Here is a 15,645-nt window from a genome sequence, read left to right on the forward strand (position 1 = left end):
TTACAAACCAATTCACACACCAGACATAGACTTATTCACACCACCAGGCACTCACATACACCATTCAGGCTTACAAACCGACTCCTACACACACAAAATTCACACATTTAAAACACCGCATTTACAGCACGAACGACAGTTACAAACTATCACACACTCCAACTGCACACACTCAAATCGCACACATACACAGTCCACACCTACTCAAACCACACAAACACACTCACAAACCACACACACACACTCAGAAATACAGAATTGCAAACCAAACACACTGCCAAACATCATTACACACACACACACACACACACACAGACTCAAATCTGACACACACACACACTCACACACACAAACTGCACACAGACACCTACAAACCACAGACAGATTCACACTCACTACAAACCACGTTGGAAGCGAACAGCGGGTAAGCACACTCTGCGGGACTGATGAACATCGACAGAGGGGCGGGAAAGCACGGGTTTCAGCTAAACTGCTGAGACTGAGGACACAGCTCCGAGAAAGGTCATCAACTCCTGCCCCAGATCCTGGTGGGGCTGTGAAACATTGCCAGTGATTTCGGCTTCGTTCTGCAGGAGCCTGTGTCTGTAGGAAGCGCTGATTTCATTATCCGATGGGAAGGTTTTCCCAATGACCTCTGAATTGTAAACGTGCCGGTAAGGAGATGAGAAGCGTTGCCAGTTTTGGCAGCGAGCTGCTGAGGGTTGCTGAGATGTCAGTGTGAAGCTGGGAGCTGGCCAGTGAAACAGGAGCAGTTTTCTCACTGCCAGTCCCCCTCCAGCAGAGGCAGAGAGCGGCAGGGGGAGTGAGGAGGGCTTTGTGAATGCAGAGGGGTGAGGGACAGGAGGGTACCTTCACATTGACACATTGGTCCGATTCAGGATGCCAGCCACTCGGGAGGAGGAATCAGGGAGCATCTCCCCCTCTCTGGGCATCTACATCGGGATTGAGGTGCTGATCGCAGTGGCCTCGGTGCTGGGCAATGTGCTGGTGTGCTGGGCAGTCAGAATAAACCGAGCTCTCAGAGACACCACCTTCTGCTTCATCGTATCACTGGCCCTGGCTGACATCGCGGTGGGTTCGTTGGTCATTCCCCTGGCTATCACCATCAGCATCGGCCTGCACACCCACTTCTACAGCTGCCTGCTCTTCTCCTGTACCGTGCTGGTCCTCACCCAGAGCTCCATCCTCGCACTGCTGGCCATCGCTATAGACCGATATCTGCGAGTCAGGATCCCCACCAGGTAACCTTCACCCCTCTCCCTGTCTCAGTCCAACTCTCCCTCTCTCTGCCCCTCTCTTTCGCTGTCCCACTCTCCCTTTCTCTCCCCTCTCTCCCACTCTCCCTCTCTCCCTTTCTCTCTGCCCCTCTTTCTGCCCCTGTCTCTCCCCCCTCTCACCCCTCTCTCTCCTCTCTGTCTCCCCCCTCTCCCCCTCTCTCTCCTCTCTGTCTCCCCTCTCTCCCCCTCTTCTCTCTCTTCCCCCTTCTCCCCCTCTCTCTGCCTCTCCGCCTCTCTCTCCTCTCTCTTCCCCCTTCTCCCCCTCTCTCTCCCCCTCTCTCTCCTCTCTCTCCCCCTCTCTCTGCCTCTCCCCCCCTTGCCCTCTCTCTCTGCCCCTTTCTCCCCTCCTCTCTCCCCCTCTCTCTGCCTCTCCGCCTCTCTCTCCTCTCTCTTCCCCCCTCTCCCCCTCTCTCTCCTCTCTCTCCCCCTCTCTCTGCCTCTCCCCCTCTCTTGCCCCCTCTCTCTGCCCCTTTCTCCCCTCCTCTCTCCCCCCGCCATTCCTCCGGGTTTAGTTAAACTTGTCTGAAGCAGTATTAAGCACCCGTGTGTGGCTGGGAGCCGCCAGCCTGCAGTTAAAGCAGAAAGTGAGATATGTCCTTCACCCGTTTACTGCAAGGGCACCTCACACTGCCGGGGACAGAGGGAGACTCAAACCTTTCCAGCACTCACACTACACAGGAAACAATCTTCAAATGCTGGCGACCCCCTCGGAATCTGTGAGTCTAAAGGCTTTGATATGAATGTAGATCCCGGTGTTGTAATAGTGAACAATCTCCCGCATTAACATTCTTTCATTCCTACCATCGATAGTTCCTTGTTTCTCTCCCTCTCTTTATCGAAATGAGATATCTACCTGCGCATTTTCACTTCACCCTCACTCACAAAGACTGGCGTTGCAGACCTGTTTAAAAATATACCTTGACAGTGAGTCTGTTGGACATTTTTAAGCGAGAGTTTGACATCCCATTAGCCTGTGGACAGCACGGGATACACAGGTTGCAGGGTTAGCTCCCTCCCCACTTTTCACTCCAATACTTTGCGAGGTAGAGAAGAGATTGGGGTTTATATTTTTTGCCTCTGCCCTTTCCTTCTCTGCATCAACAGACTGTGGAAAGGACGGTTTACAGAGGGTTGTCCCTGAATTCTGAGAGAGTTGGTGATTGGTTTGTGACGCTAAGCCCGACAGTTTGAGCTGATCTAGGCTGAACCCTCTTATTCAGCTTGCTGCACACCCTGGAACAGGACTTGAGGGCGAGAGGCAATGCCTCGCCAGCATTCTCACTCCACAAGATACATGAGACAAAGCGATATTACCAGTCACTGTACAGTGATAGTTACTATCCTTTCACTAACATGGAGCTGGGGGAGAAATCAGGTGGGGATATAATTTGGAGGCATTTAAAGTTATGGAATTTCCAAATGAAAAATGTATTTTTTAAAAAAAAAATCTCGTTGTGTTTCTGGTTTCCTTCACAATCAAATACCTCACAGGGAAATTGATGCAACTAACTCCATGAGCACCTAACTCAGCTTGTTCCATATAGCAATCTGTCATCTAAATATATCTAAAATAACAGTCCATCATAATCTTGGCTCCATTTGAATGTGGAGGAACTAATGCAAAGTGTTGTCATAATAATCTAGAATGCTTTATTGGATTATAACCAAGTTTTAGATTTCCTTTCATTAAACAGTGAGGTATAATTGAACACACCCTTTCTTAGGAAAATTAACATAGATCTTTTCCAAAAGTCAAGTAGACTTTTTTTTGGTTTGTCACCATTTTAGTTACAGCAAATGATTAATAATACCAAAGATGGCCAGAGCTGTGTTTCATCCCTGCATCCAAACTAAAACACTATTCCCCAGAGTGTGGAGTGAAAAATCCCCTCATGTCTTGAGAATAAGAACAGTCATTCTTGCATAAACCGCCAAGATTATTTAAATATACACAGCGTCACATATTTTGTTTACATCAAGACAGAATTGGCTTTATCTTGCCAAGTATGCACCCCTTCTAGATACTAATTCATTATTTTAGCTCTCTTTTCATATGTGTGTGCACATGTGTGCATGTCCAGAGTGCAAAGTGATTTGATTTATTATTGTCACTTGTATTAACATACAATGAAAAATATTGTTTCTTGCACACTATACAGACAAAATATATCATTCATGGGGAAGGAAAGGAGAGGGTGCAGAATGTAGTGTTACAGTCACAGCTCAGGTGTAGAGAAAGATTAAGTTAATGCAAGGTAATTCCATTCAAAAGTCTGACAGCAGCAGGGAAGAAGCTGTTCTTGAGTCGGTTGGTACGTGACCTCAGATTTTTGTATCTTTTTCCTGATGGAAGAAGGTGGAAGAGAGAATGTCTGGGGTGGGTGGGGTCCTTAATTATGCTAGCTGCTTTGCTGAGGCAGCAGGAAGTGTAAAGAGAGTCAATGGATGGGAGGCTGGTTTGCATGATGGATTGGGCTATATTCACAACCTTTTATAGTTCCTTGCAGTCTAGTGCAGAACAGGAGCCCATACCAACTGGGATACAACAGAAAGAATGCTTTCTATGGTGCATCTGTAAAAGTTAGAAAATGAGTGGGGTGGAAAGTGTGCCTGTGATTGTGTGTGTGTAATGGAAATGAATGTGACTGTGTCTATATGTGTAGAATGCTATGTATTTGGGTGTGTGTGTCTGGATGTGTGTGTAATGGAAATGAGTGTGTCTGTGTGTAAATGCGTAGTCTGAAAGTTATGTATTTGGGTGTGTGTGTCTGTATGTACGTTGAATGGAACGTATGTGTGTGGATAGGTGTATATAGTGGAAGGCGTGTGTGTGTGTGGGGGAGGGGCAATAATTATAATGACTCGATAAGCATGAGTATACTTCATTCTACACCGTAGTTGTCACAATTACTAGGTTCTGAGATGTCCTCCCTAAACCTTCTTTGCCTCCAAAATCTTTCCTCCTTTTAGCTGCTCCACAAGAAATGTTTCTTTGAACAGTGAAGGAAAGCCAGCTTGCTTAACATCACCTTATGTAGCTTGGTGTTAAATTTTGCTTTACAACACTATTGTGAAGTAGCGTGGGATGTTTTATTCCATTAAAGGCACTATGTAAATACAAGCTGTTGTAATTTACCAAAGATAATTTCTTCAGATAGTGTGTATTGCTTTACTTTTTATTTTACAAACTATTACGCAAGGATATTTTGGCCTTGGAGGGAGTGCAGAGGAGGTTTACTAGGCTGATACCGGAGTTGAGGGGGTTGAACTATGAGGAGAGGCTGAATAGACTAGGCTTGTACTCGTTAGAGTTTAGAAGAATGAGGGGAGATCTCATTGAGACGTATAAGATGTTGAATGGGATGGATAGGATAGAGGTAGAGAGACTCTTCCCGCTCAGAAAGGACAGTAGGACTAGGGGGCACAGCCTCAAGATAAAGGGGGGGCGGTTTAGAACGGAGTTGAGGAGGAACTTCTTCACTCAAAGGGTGGTGAATCTCTGGAATTCTCTGCCCGTTGAAGTGGTGGAGGCTACCTCGCTAAATATATTTAAGACGCGGGTTTTTGATAGGCAAGGGGATTAAGGGTTATGGGGAGAAAGCGGGAAAGTGGAACTGAGCCACTTCAGTTCAGCCATGATCTTATTGAATGGCGGGGCAGGCTCGAAGGGCTAGATGGCCGACTCCTGTTCCTATTTCTTATGTTCTTATTCCAAACTTTAGCAACCATGTATATGTCATGTGTGTGCCTGAAATACCAGTATAACGTTCAGGGCACACACACACACACACACACACACACACACACACACACACACACACACACACACACACACACACACACACACACACACACACACACCAAAGAACAACACAGCACAGGAAACAGGCCCTTCGGCCCAACAAGCCCGCGCCACCATTTTAACATTCAGTGAGTGCCTCATTCCAATCCTTCTTTTGCCTATGACTTTTGCCTACACCCCTTGGACTCCATAATAAAGGGGTGCAAATTTAAAGAATTATGTGTGTGCCAGATTAAGGGAGGTCTAATTTAGGGGCAATTTGTTAGCACCAATCAGCCTAAAAGCACATCTTTGGGGTGTGGGAGGAAACCAGAGCACCCGGAGAAAACCCACGCAAGCACGGGGAGAATGTGCAAACTCCCACAGACACCGACCCAAGTCGGAGATCCGACCCGGGTCCCTGTAACTGTACAGCAAACAGTGATAGTCACTGAGCTGTCATGTTGCCCGTCAGTTGGTCCAGTTTAAGCGTACACTAACGACGTGAAGCACTAGGCAACTCTCAAAGCAACATCCAAGAGCAGCCCTCGCACGACCCACCGCGTGTATGCCCCTTGTTGGCCAATAAGGTGGACCGAATCACCTGTGGATGTAAAAAGGAGACATCGATAAACATACGCAGCTTATACAGACACATTCACAGAAATCCCCAGAAGCTCAAACGTAAGACAGGTGAGCCATAAAATATGCTGGACAGCCCGTAGGAAACTATTGATTCCCAGTAATGTCCTAAGGCTCTTGATCCTTATTTAGAACAACCTTTTGTATCCCTCCATCTCTAGTCTGCTCATGTGCCTATCTAGGTAAGCCTTAAACAACTATAGCTTGCCTACTTCCACCACCCTACTTGGCAGTGCATTCCAGGCTCCCACAACCCACTGTGTGAAAAACCTCCCTCTAACATCTGAATTATACCTCTCCCCTCTCACCCTAAGCCCATGGCCCCTCGTGATTTTTGTATCCAACCTGGGAAAAAGCTTCCCACTGTTCACTCTATCTATACCCTTCATAATCTTATAAAGCTCTATTAGATCTCCCCTCATTCTCCATCTTTCCAGGGAGAACAGCCCCAATTTGCCCAATCTCTCCTCGTAGCTAAGACTTTCCATACCAGGCAGCATTCTGGTAAACCTCCTCTGCATTCCCTCCAGGGTCTCCATGTCCTTCCACTAGTACAGCGACCAGAACTGGACGCAGTACTCCAAATGCGGTCTCACCAATGTTCTATACAACTGCAACATTAGACGTCAGCTTTTATACTCTATACCCCTTCCTATAAAGGCAAGCATACCATATGCCTTCTTCACCACCTTCTCCACTTGTACTGCCACCTTCAAGGACTTGTGTACTTGCACACCTAGATTCCCCTGTGTTTCTATACTCTTAATAGTCCTATCATTTATCACGTAACTCCCCCTTACATTATTTCTTCCAAAATGCATCACCTCGCATTTATCTGGATTAAATTCCATCTGCTATTTCTCTGCCCAATTTACCAGCCTGTCTATATCCTGCTGTATTGTCCGACACTGCTCCTCACTATCAGCAAGTCCAGCCATCTTCGTGTCATCTGCAAACTTGCTGATCACACCAGTTACTCCCTCTTCCAAATCATTTATATATATTACAAATAGCACACATACACACACACAGATACACACACGCACACGCGCACACACACATATACACACACACACATATACACACACACACACACACGCAGACACACACACACACGCAGACACACACACATACACACACACACAAACGCACACACACACACAAATGCACACACACACACACACACACACACACACACGCGATGCCAGTGGAGGGGTCTGGCTCTGATTCGCACCCTGTTGCCTGTGATGCCCTTGGTGGCCATTCCCCAGGGGGATGAGACCTGGAGAGCCCTGGCTGACTTGCGGATGATACTTTTTCATCCCGCTGGCCCTGAGATGCCCCAGTGTGAGGTTGGGAGGAACCAGAATGTTGGAATGTCCTGGATGGAAGACCCCAGCATGGGCTCAAGCCCTCCTTCCTCCCTTGGGGTGCCCAGAGGCCCTGGTGACACTCAATGGGATGCCAGGGTAGCTGGGCTGAGCTCCAGAAGCTCTGGCATCACCTGGCTCTGCCAGTCCTGGAGGCCCACATGCATCTGCCCCATGGCCTGTGAGCCCTCAGCCCTGGCCCTCTGAGACTCAGTCAAGCTTCGGAGCCCCTCCACTACAGCATTCTGTGAGTGAGCCAGGTTCTGGAGCCCCTCAGCAGTAGCCCTCTGAGCCTGGGCTAAGTTGTTGAGGCTCACAGCCATGGCCTGCTGTCTCCAGAATGCCAGTGAGAGTCCCAGCCATAGCCAGCAGTGTCTCTCATAAACCCCTGACACCCATGGCCACAGACTGATGTCCCTCCTGAGTGCCAGCAACACCCTCGGCTGTGGCCCATTGTGTCTCTGCAATGACCCGCAGTGTCTCTAGGATTTCCTGGACCCTGTCACCCATGAGGACTGACCCCTGAACCAGACTTTCCACTGCAGTTACCATCCTTGCAGTGTTGGCCTGGGTCTCACGCTGTGTCGGCACCACCTCCTGCAACAGCACTCTGTTGGACTCCCTTAAACAGCCTTGCAGTCACAGCACAGTTGCTGACAGCACTTCAGAACTCCCCGGGTTTCCTGATGCATCTCCACAAGCCTCGGGAGGAACGAACCCAGTGGCCCAACAGCTGGGTTGGAGGCAGCTGAACCCTGGCCTCCGGCAGACCTCCGTGTTCCCGATCCCTCAGATGTGCCCACCTCCCCCTGATGTGCTCACCAGTGAGTGACCCAGAAGGCTCAGCAGTAATGTGACCCATAGAGGTGATAGTCTCTGTACTGGTGGGTTGTGTGGTTGATGCCTGTGCAGGTTCACTGGTGCTGTCCTCGGAGGATTGTTCAGGGCCTCCCTCTGAGGTGTCGTCTGGGGTGTCCTGGGTAGCTGGTTGGGGAGCAGCAGGGTGGGCACCAATACCCAAAGGGCCTGGTTCCTCAGGGACCAGGACTGTAAAAGAGAGCTGACACCAGGGGTAGGGAGTGGAAGCAGCATGCACACCACAGCACTCACTTCAAGGAGGGTTCAGGAAGCAGCTGTGGCTGATGTTCTCTGGCATGCTCTTCCCTGACCCGCCTGTCGATGACTATTCTGGGTGTGGAATCTCCCCCTGCCAACTCCAGGGCATGCTGCCCGTAGACCATCAGCAGCCGCAGATCAGGAACACTGCCACCAGTCTGTGCCCCCTTGGTTGTGCGTGATTATCTCCTGTGGGGACTGAAGTATGACAGGACAGGGGGTACAATATGTCTCTGAGTTGGGGAGTTTGTGTTGTCCGTTTCGGGGAATTGGTCACCACTGGGGGGTACAGGGTTGGATTCAGTTCTTTTGGTGGGGGGGAGAAGGGGGTGGAGGGGAATGGGCCAGTTGTTGGATGCCCTTGTCTGTCTGTGATGGTTTGACATTGTTAGTACAGCACATGTACAGGTTCCAGAATGAGATGCCAACTCACCCTTGCTGCCCGAGGAAGGTCATTCAATTTCTCATGGCACTGCTGTCTGGACTGAGGTGTCAGGGACCTGGCATTAACTGCAGACAATGCATTTGCTGCATGACCATCTGGGCAATGGCCATTAGTGGGCTACAGCAGCTGGCACCTCTCCCCCACCACCTCCAGCAGGCCAGCCTGCTCAGGTTCAGTGAATCTTGGGGTAGATTTCTGTGGGGCCATTTTCCTGGCGTGACAGTGTCCATCGTTACAGTTTCTATGTAGCTCTGGCTTGTTAGGGGAGTCCAGCTGCAATCAGTTTGAGCCAGTCTGGGGCCCGTTAGTTAAAATTCCTTCTGAGAAATGTACACACAACCTGCTTTCAATAGAGAGTAAGTCAACACCAAAGGTGCTGTGTCAGGGGAGGGCGGGGAATGGGGTGCAATGCTCAAGACTCTCACTCAACAAGGGGGATTCTCACAGGCAGAGGCTGTATATGGTAGCACAGTGCTATTTGTGTGCAAGGCAACAGTGAGGCCAGTGCTGTGTGTGTGTGAAGGAGGAAATGTGGGGAGGGCCAAGAGGCCCAGCAATGTCTGAGTCACTGAGGGACAGGGAGGCCAGCAACGTCTGGGTCTCTAGGGAATGGGGAGGCCAGCGATTCCGGGTCGGGGGGATGGGGAGGCCAACAATGTCCATGGGTGGGGTGGGCGGGGAGGGGGGTGAGGTGGGGAGGAGTGAGGGTGGTGGGGTGTGGGTGGTGTGCTGAGAGGCCAGCAATCAGACTAGCAATATCCGTCGAGTGTTGAGGCCAGCAATTTCAACGCTGATACGATTTGTTCAGTGATTTCCCAGAGATGTGCGTTCGCAGGGGGGCCCGTAAAGCACGCTGATTTCAGCCTCTTCCGCAGGAATCCTGTCCCCGGATTTTTATTGTGATTCACACTGCTGCCCTCCACAGTACACAGAGCGTGGGAGATTGTTATTGAAGCTCCCACTGACAAAAACAGTGCAATTTACTCCAGTTTTCATGCAAATTTGACATTTTGACTTTTTTTTGGGAGAATCTGGCCCTTTAATCTATGACAACATTGGAAAGTAATCATGTTGCACAGATAGTTTGAGTTTAAGAAACTAAATATAGATGACCATGAGGTATTTTCATTCAATAATTTATAATATATATTTGTAAATCTTTCTTGCATTTCATACAGCTCATCAGGTCAAAGTAGTCCTCAGGTGAAGTGCATTTCTAACACAAGGAATATTGAGGCAAAGACGCACAAAATTATTGTGTATACTTGAAAAACAAGATGTGTGGTGGTTTGTGAAGAAGAGAAGTAGAGATGCTTGTTTCATAGAACTGTCTCTGGGCCAAAGAGCTGAGAGATACAAAACTCAGCTGCTGCAGTACCACAAGAGCATAAATACGGTTTAACAAGATACATGGGCAGTTTCCAATATAAATGTGGAAGGAATTTATAATGGTAAAAGCTGACATGGGAAGTACATGATGTGGAGATGCCGGCGTTGGATTGGGGTAAACACAGTAAGAAGTCTCACAACACCAGGTTAAAGTCCAACAGGTTCATTTAATAGTAAACCCACAAGCTTTCAGAACACTGCTCCTTCGTCAGGTGAGTGGAAGGTTAAAGAACCTGACAAAGGAACAGCATTTTGAAAACTTGTGGATTTACTATCAAATAAACTTATTGGACTTTAACCTGGTGTGTGAGACTTCTAAATGGGAAGTACATTCAGATTTAATATCTTGAATGTATTATATTGGTTGATGTCCAAGCTGTAACACGGCACACGGTAAATCAACACCAAGTACAATCCTCAGGTAAGATAGGAGTAGAGGCCGTGGGATAACTGGACAGGGTGTATAGGTATTAAACAGTCCCACTGCTATAGCCATGTACTCTATTCTTTATATATTTCACTGTAAACTCACATGTTCCTCAATATATTGGGAAGAGCCCACCCAAATTTGTCATATTGTAATAATAACCTCCTTCGTCAAATGACATTGCCTCCAGTGGAGGGAGGGTGTAATTGCAGCTCTTCAACACGATTTTACGTCAACCTAAAAATTCTAAATGGAAAAAAGGAATACTTCAAGTACACTTCATGTAAGACTTTATATGTTATGGATAGATTGATAATATACATTAGTACCATAGAAACATAGGAACTCGGAGCAGAAGTAGGCAAAGTCAATCCTTTGAGCCTCCTCCGCTATTCAATCAGACCACAACTGATCTCTCCCTGGTTTCAAATCCACCTCCCCACCTGTTCCCCACATCCCTTTATCCCTTTTTTATTAGAAATATATCTATGTCCTTCTTGAAAGCATTCAGTGATTCAGAATCCACCGTGCTATGGGGAGCGAGTTCCACAAATTCTGTGAGAAGTAATTCCTCCTCACCTCAGTTTTAAATCTACTGCCTCACAACCTATACCTGTGACCTCTCGTTTGAGACATGAGATACAGGCTTTTAGACTAGGCAGGATTGAGGTTCATAAGGAGGAGGTGTCAGCAATTCTCGAGAGTATGAAAATAGATAAGTCCCCTGGGCCAGATGGGATTTATCCTAGGATTCTTTTGGAGGCTAGGGAGGAGATTGCAGAGCCTTTGGTTTTGATCTTCATGTCATCATTGGCTACGGGTATAGCGCCGGAAGACTGGAGGATAGCAAATGTTGTCCCCTTGTTCAAGAAGGGGAGTAGAGACCATCCTGGGAATTATAGACCGGTGAGCCTTACTTCTGTTGTGGGAAAAGGTTTGGAAAGAATTATAAGGGATAGGATTTATAATCATCTAGAGGGAAATAAATTGATTAGGGATAGTCAACACGGTTTTGTGAAGGGTAGGTTGTGCCTCACAAACCTTATCGAGTTCTTTGAGAAGGTGACCAAAGAGGTGAATAAGGGTAAGGCAGTTGGCGTGGTGTATATGGATTTTAGCAAAGCGCTTGATAAGGTTCCCCATGGTAAGCTACTGAAGAAAATACGGATGCATGGGATTGAGGGTGATTTAACAGTTTGGATCAGGAATTGGCTAGCTGATAGAAGACAGAGGGTGGTGGTTGATGGGAAATATTCAACCTGGAGTTCAGTTACAAGTGGTATACCTCAGGGATCTGTTTTGGGGCCACTGCTGTTTGTCATTTTTATAAATGACCTAGACGAGGGTGTAGAAGGATGGATTGGTAAATTTGCTGACGACACCAAAGTTGGAGGAGTTGCAGACAGTGAGGATGGATGTTACAGTTTGCAGAGGGACATAGATAAGCTGCAGAGCTGGGCCGAGAGATGGCAAATGGAGTTTAATGCGGAAAAGTGTGAGGTGATTCACTTTGGTAAGAGTAACAGGAGTACAGAATATAGGGCTAATGGAAGGACTCTTAGTAGTGTCGATGAGCAGAGAGATCTCGGGGTACATGTGCATAGATCCCTGAAAGTTGGCACCCAGGTTGATAAGGTTGTTAAGAAGGCGTACGGTGCGTTAGCTTTTATTGGTAGAGGGATTGAATTTCAGAACCATGAGGTCATGTTGCAACTGTACAAAACTCTGGTGCGGCCACACTTGGAGTATTGCGTACAGTTCTGGTCACCGCATTATCAGAAAGATGTGGAGGCATTGGAAAGAACATAAGAACATAAGAAATAGGAGCAGGAGTAGGCCATCTAGCCCTTCGAGCCTGCCCCGCCATTCAATAAGATCATGGCTGATCTGAAGTGGTTCAGTTCCACATTCCCGCCCTCTCTCCATAACCCTTAATCCCCTTGCCTATCAAAAACCTATCTACCAGCGTCTTAAATATATTTAGCGAGGTAGCCTCAACCACTTCAACGGGCAGAGAATTCCAGAGATTCACCACCCTTTGAGTGAAGAAGTTCCTCCTCAACTGTGTTCTAAACCGCCCCCCCTTATCTTGAGGCTGTGCCCTCTAGTCCTACTGTCCTTTCTGAGCGGGAAGAACCTCTCCACCTCTATCCTATCCATCCCATTCATCATCTTATATGTCTCAATGAGATCTCCCCTCTTCCTTCTAAACTCTAATGAGTACAAGCCCAGTCTATTCAGCTTCTCCTCATAGCTCAACCCCCTCAACTCCGGTATCAGCCTAGTGAATCTCCTCTGCACTCCATCCAAGGACAAAATATCCTTGCGTAAGTGCGGTGACCAAAACTGCACACAGTACTCCAGCTGCGGCCTCACCAATGCCCTATACAGTTGCAGCAAGACCTCCCTACTTTTATATTCAATCCCCCTCGCTATGAAGGCCAGCATCCCATTTGCCTTCCTGATCACCTGCTGCACCTGTAGGCTGGGTTTTTGCGACTCATGCACAAGGACCCCGAGGTCCCTCTGCACCGTCGCATGCTGCAGCTTTTCACCCTGTAAGTAATAGTCCTTCCTACTATTATTCCTACCAAAGTGGACAATCTCACACTTGCCAATTTTGTATTCCATCTGCCAGGTCCTCGCCCACTCGCTCAGCCTATCTAGATCCCTCTGCAGACTTTCCACACCCTCTGCACAATTTGCTGTTCCACTTATCTTTGTGTCTAGGGTGCAGAGGAGGTTTAACAGGATGTTGCCTGGTATGGTGGGAAAGTCTTACGAGGAAAGGCTGAGGGACTTGAGGTTATTTTCGTTAGCGAGAAGGTTACGAGGTGACCTAATTGAGGCATACAGGATGATCAGAGGATTAGATAGGGTGGACAGTGAGAGCCTTTTTCCTCAGATGGTGATGGCTAACATGAGGGGACATAGCTTTAAATTAAGGGGTGGTAATTATAGGATGGATGTCAGAGGTAGGTTCTTTACTCAGAGGGTAGTAAGGGCGTGGGATGCCCTGCCTGCAGCAGTTGTGGACTCGCCAACTTTAAGGGCATTCAAATGGTCAGTGGATAGGCATATGGATAAAATTGGAATAGTTTAGGTTAGAGGGTCATTAGATTGGTTCCACTGGTCGGCACAACATCGAGGGCCGAAGGGCCTGTACTGCGCTGTAATGTTCTATGAGATTGCCCCATAAAAGGAAACATTTGGTCTACATTTACTTTATCAATCCCTTTTAAAATTTTATACACCTCAATCAAATCCCCTCTCATCCTTCTAAACTCCAGTGAGTACAAACCCAAACTATTTAATCTCTCCTCATACGTCAACCCTTTCATCCCTGGAATCAATCTGGTGAACTCCCTCTGAACTGCCTCCAACGCCACCACATCCTTCCCCAAATAAGGAGATCAAAACTGGGCACAAAACTCCAGATGTGGCCTCACCAACACCCTATACTCTATATAATCTACTCGGATGGACGGAACTGCAGGGTATGCAAGCTGAGTCTTTTCACATGCATTGGTTTGACCTTTCCATTACCTCAATCCTAGCGCTTGCTTCTGATTTTCTAAAGTGATTTTTACAAGATGGGGAAACAGCAGCTCTGATATAACAGAACATAATTCCTTCATGTCCAGTATCCAGTATTCAAGAATGATTTATCGAAAGTTTCATTTTTCTTGCCAGCTGTTGAGGTTACAACTGAAATTAATTGTGACAGTTCTGATTCAGCTCAAAGTAGTTGGGAGCTCACTACACAAAACGCTTTGGATTGTATACTAATTGCAATTAAATTAGTTGCACTCAAATAGGTCACAAGGATGGGTTGTATAAGAGATGGAATTATGTACCAGTTAAGTGTGGATGTGTTTAGTCTCTTGGAGTAAGGGGTGAAACACATCGATTGTACATACAATGGAAACCTTAACCTGGATCTAACCTATCTCAGAGCTAATCTGGAGTTCCTAATAATACAACAAAAATAAAACAGCACCATTACAACTGCCAGCATTGATATCTTCCATCATGATGTCCAAAGGAAGTTTGATTTTCTTACAGAAGAAGTTTACACTAATTTTGTAGAAATGAATTCAGTCATTGATGTCCACCAAAGCTGCACATGTGAGCAGAAAGAAATAAAGTAGGGTTGGTGAGGATTCAGAGGTGACAATGTGTGAGTGTTCCAGCTCTGAGACTTCGTCACCATAAATTTTCTGACATCAGGCGGAAGTGAGTTTCAACATTTATAATGAGCGCCTGGTTCGGAAAGTGCACAAGATAGTGGTTGGCACGGCTGCCTCATAGCACCAAGGACCCGGGTTCGATTCCCAGCTTGGGTCACTGTCTGTGTGGAGTCTACATGTTCTCCCCGTGTCTGCATGGGTTTCCTCCGAGTGGTCCAGCTTTCTTCTGAAAGATGTGCTGGTTAGATGTATTGGCCATGCTAACTTTTCCTTCAGTATACCTGAAAAGGTGCCTAAGTGTGGCTGCTAGGGGATTTTCACAGTAACTTCACTGCAGTGTTAATGTAAATCTACTTGTGACACCAATAAATATTTAAGATATTTTAAGACATTTAGTGAACCTGTACCTTTGCAAAGAAATGAACATTGTAAGGCAAAGTCAATGATAGCATTTTCCCAATATTCATCAAAATGCAGATAGATTACATGTATCTCGAGACATAGAGTAAGAGAGGTTTACAGCAGGGAAACAGGTCCTTCAGCCCATGCCACCTTTTTTTAAACCCCTAAACTAATCCCAATTGCCCACATTTGGCCCATATCCCTCTATACCCATCATATCCATGTAACTATCTAAATGGTTTTTAAAAGTCAAAATTGTACCCGCCTCTACTGCTACCTCTGGCAGCTTGTTCCAGACACTCACCATTCTCGGTGTGAAAAAACTGTCCCTCTGGACCCTTTTGTATTTCTCCCCTCTCACCTTAAACCTATGCCCTCTAGTTTTAGACTCTCCTGCTTTTGGGAAAAGATATTGACTATCTAGCTGATCTGTGCCCCTCATTATTTTATAGACCCCTATAAGATCACCCTCAGCCTTTTACGCTCCAGAGAAAAAAGTCCCAGTCTATCCAGCCTCTCCTTATAACTCAATCCACTAAGTCCCAGTAGCATCCTACTAAACTTTTTCTGCACTCTTTCGAGTTT

General features: G+C 46.9%; 1 protein-coding gene across 1 annotated transcript in view; it reads left to right on the top strand.

Moving 5' to 3' along the window:
- The first annotated feature begins 373 nt into the window (after nt 1–373).
- Nucleotides 374–15,645, top strand: part of LOC145357128 (adenosine receptor A1-like) — a 116,273-nt gene continuing 101,001 nt past the window's right edge. Inside the window, exon 1 of the mRNA XM_080210287.1 lies at nt 374–1,262. Within this exon, the coding sequence (XP_080066413.1) occupies nt 901–1,262 (362 nt within the window). The 5' untranslated portion in view covers nt 374–900. The remainder of the gene's footprint in view (nt 1,263–15,645) is intronic.

The sequence above is a fragment of the Carcharhinus amblyrhynchos genome, chromosome 22 (genome assembly GCF_965287045.1).
Source record: "Carcharhinus amblyrhynchos chromosome 22, sCarAmb.v2.hapA, whole genome shotgun sequence".
Taxonomy (NCBI): Eukaryota; Metazoa; Chordata; class Chondrichthyes; order Carcharhiniformes; family Carcharhinidae; genus Carcharhinus; species Carcharhinus amblyrhynchos.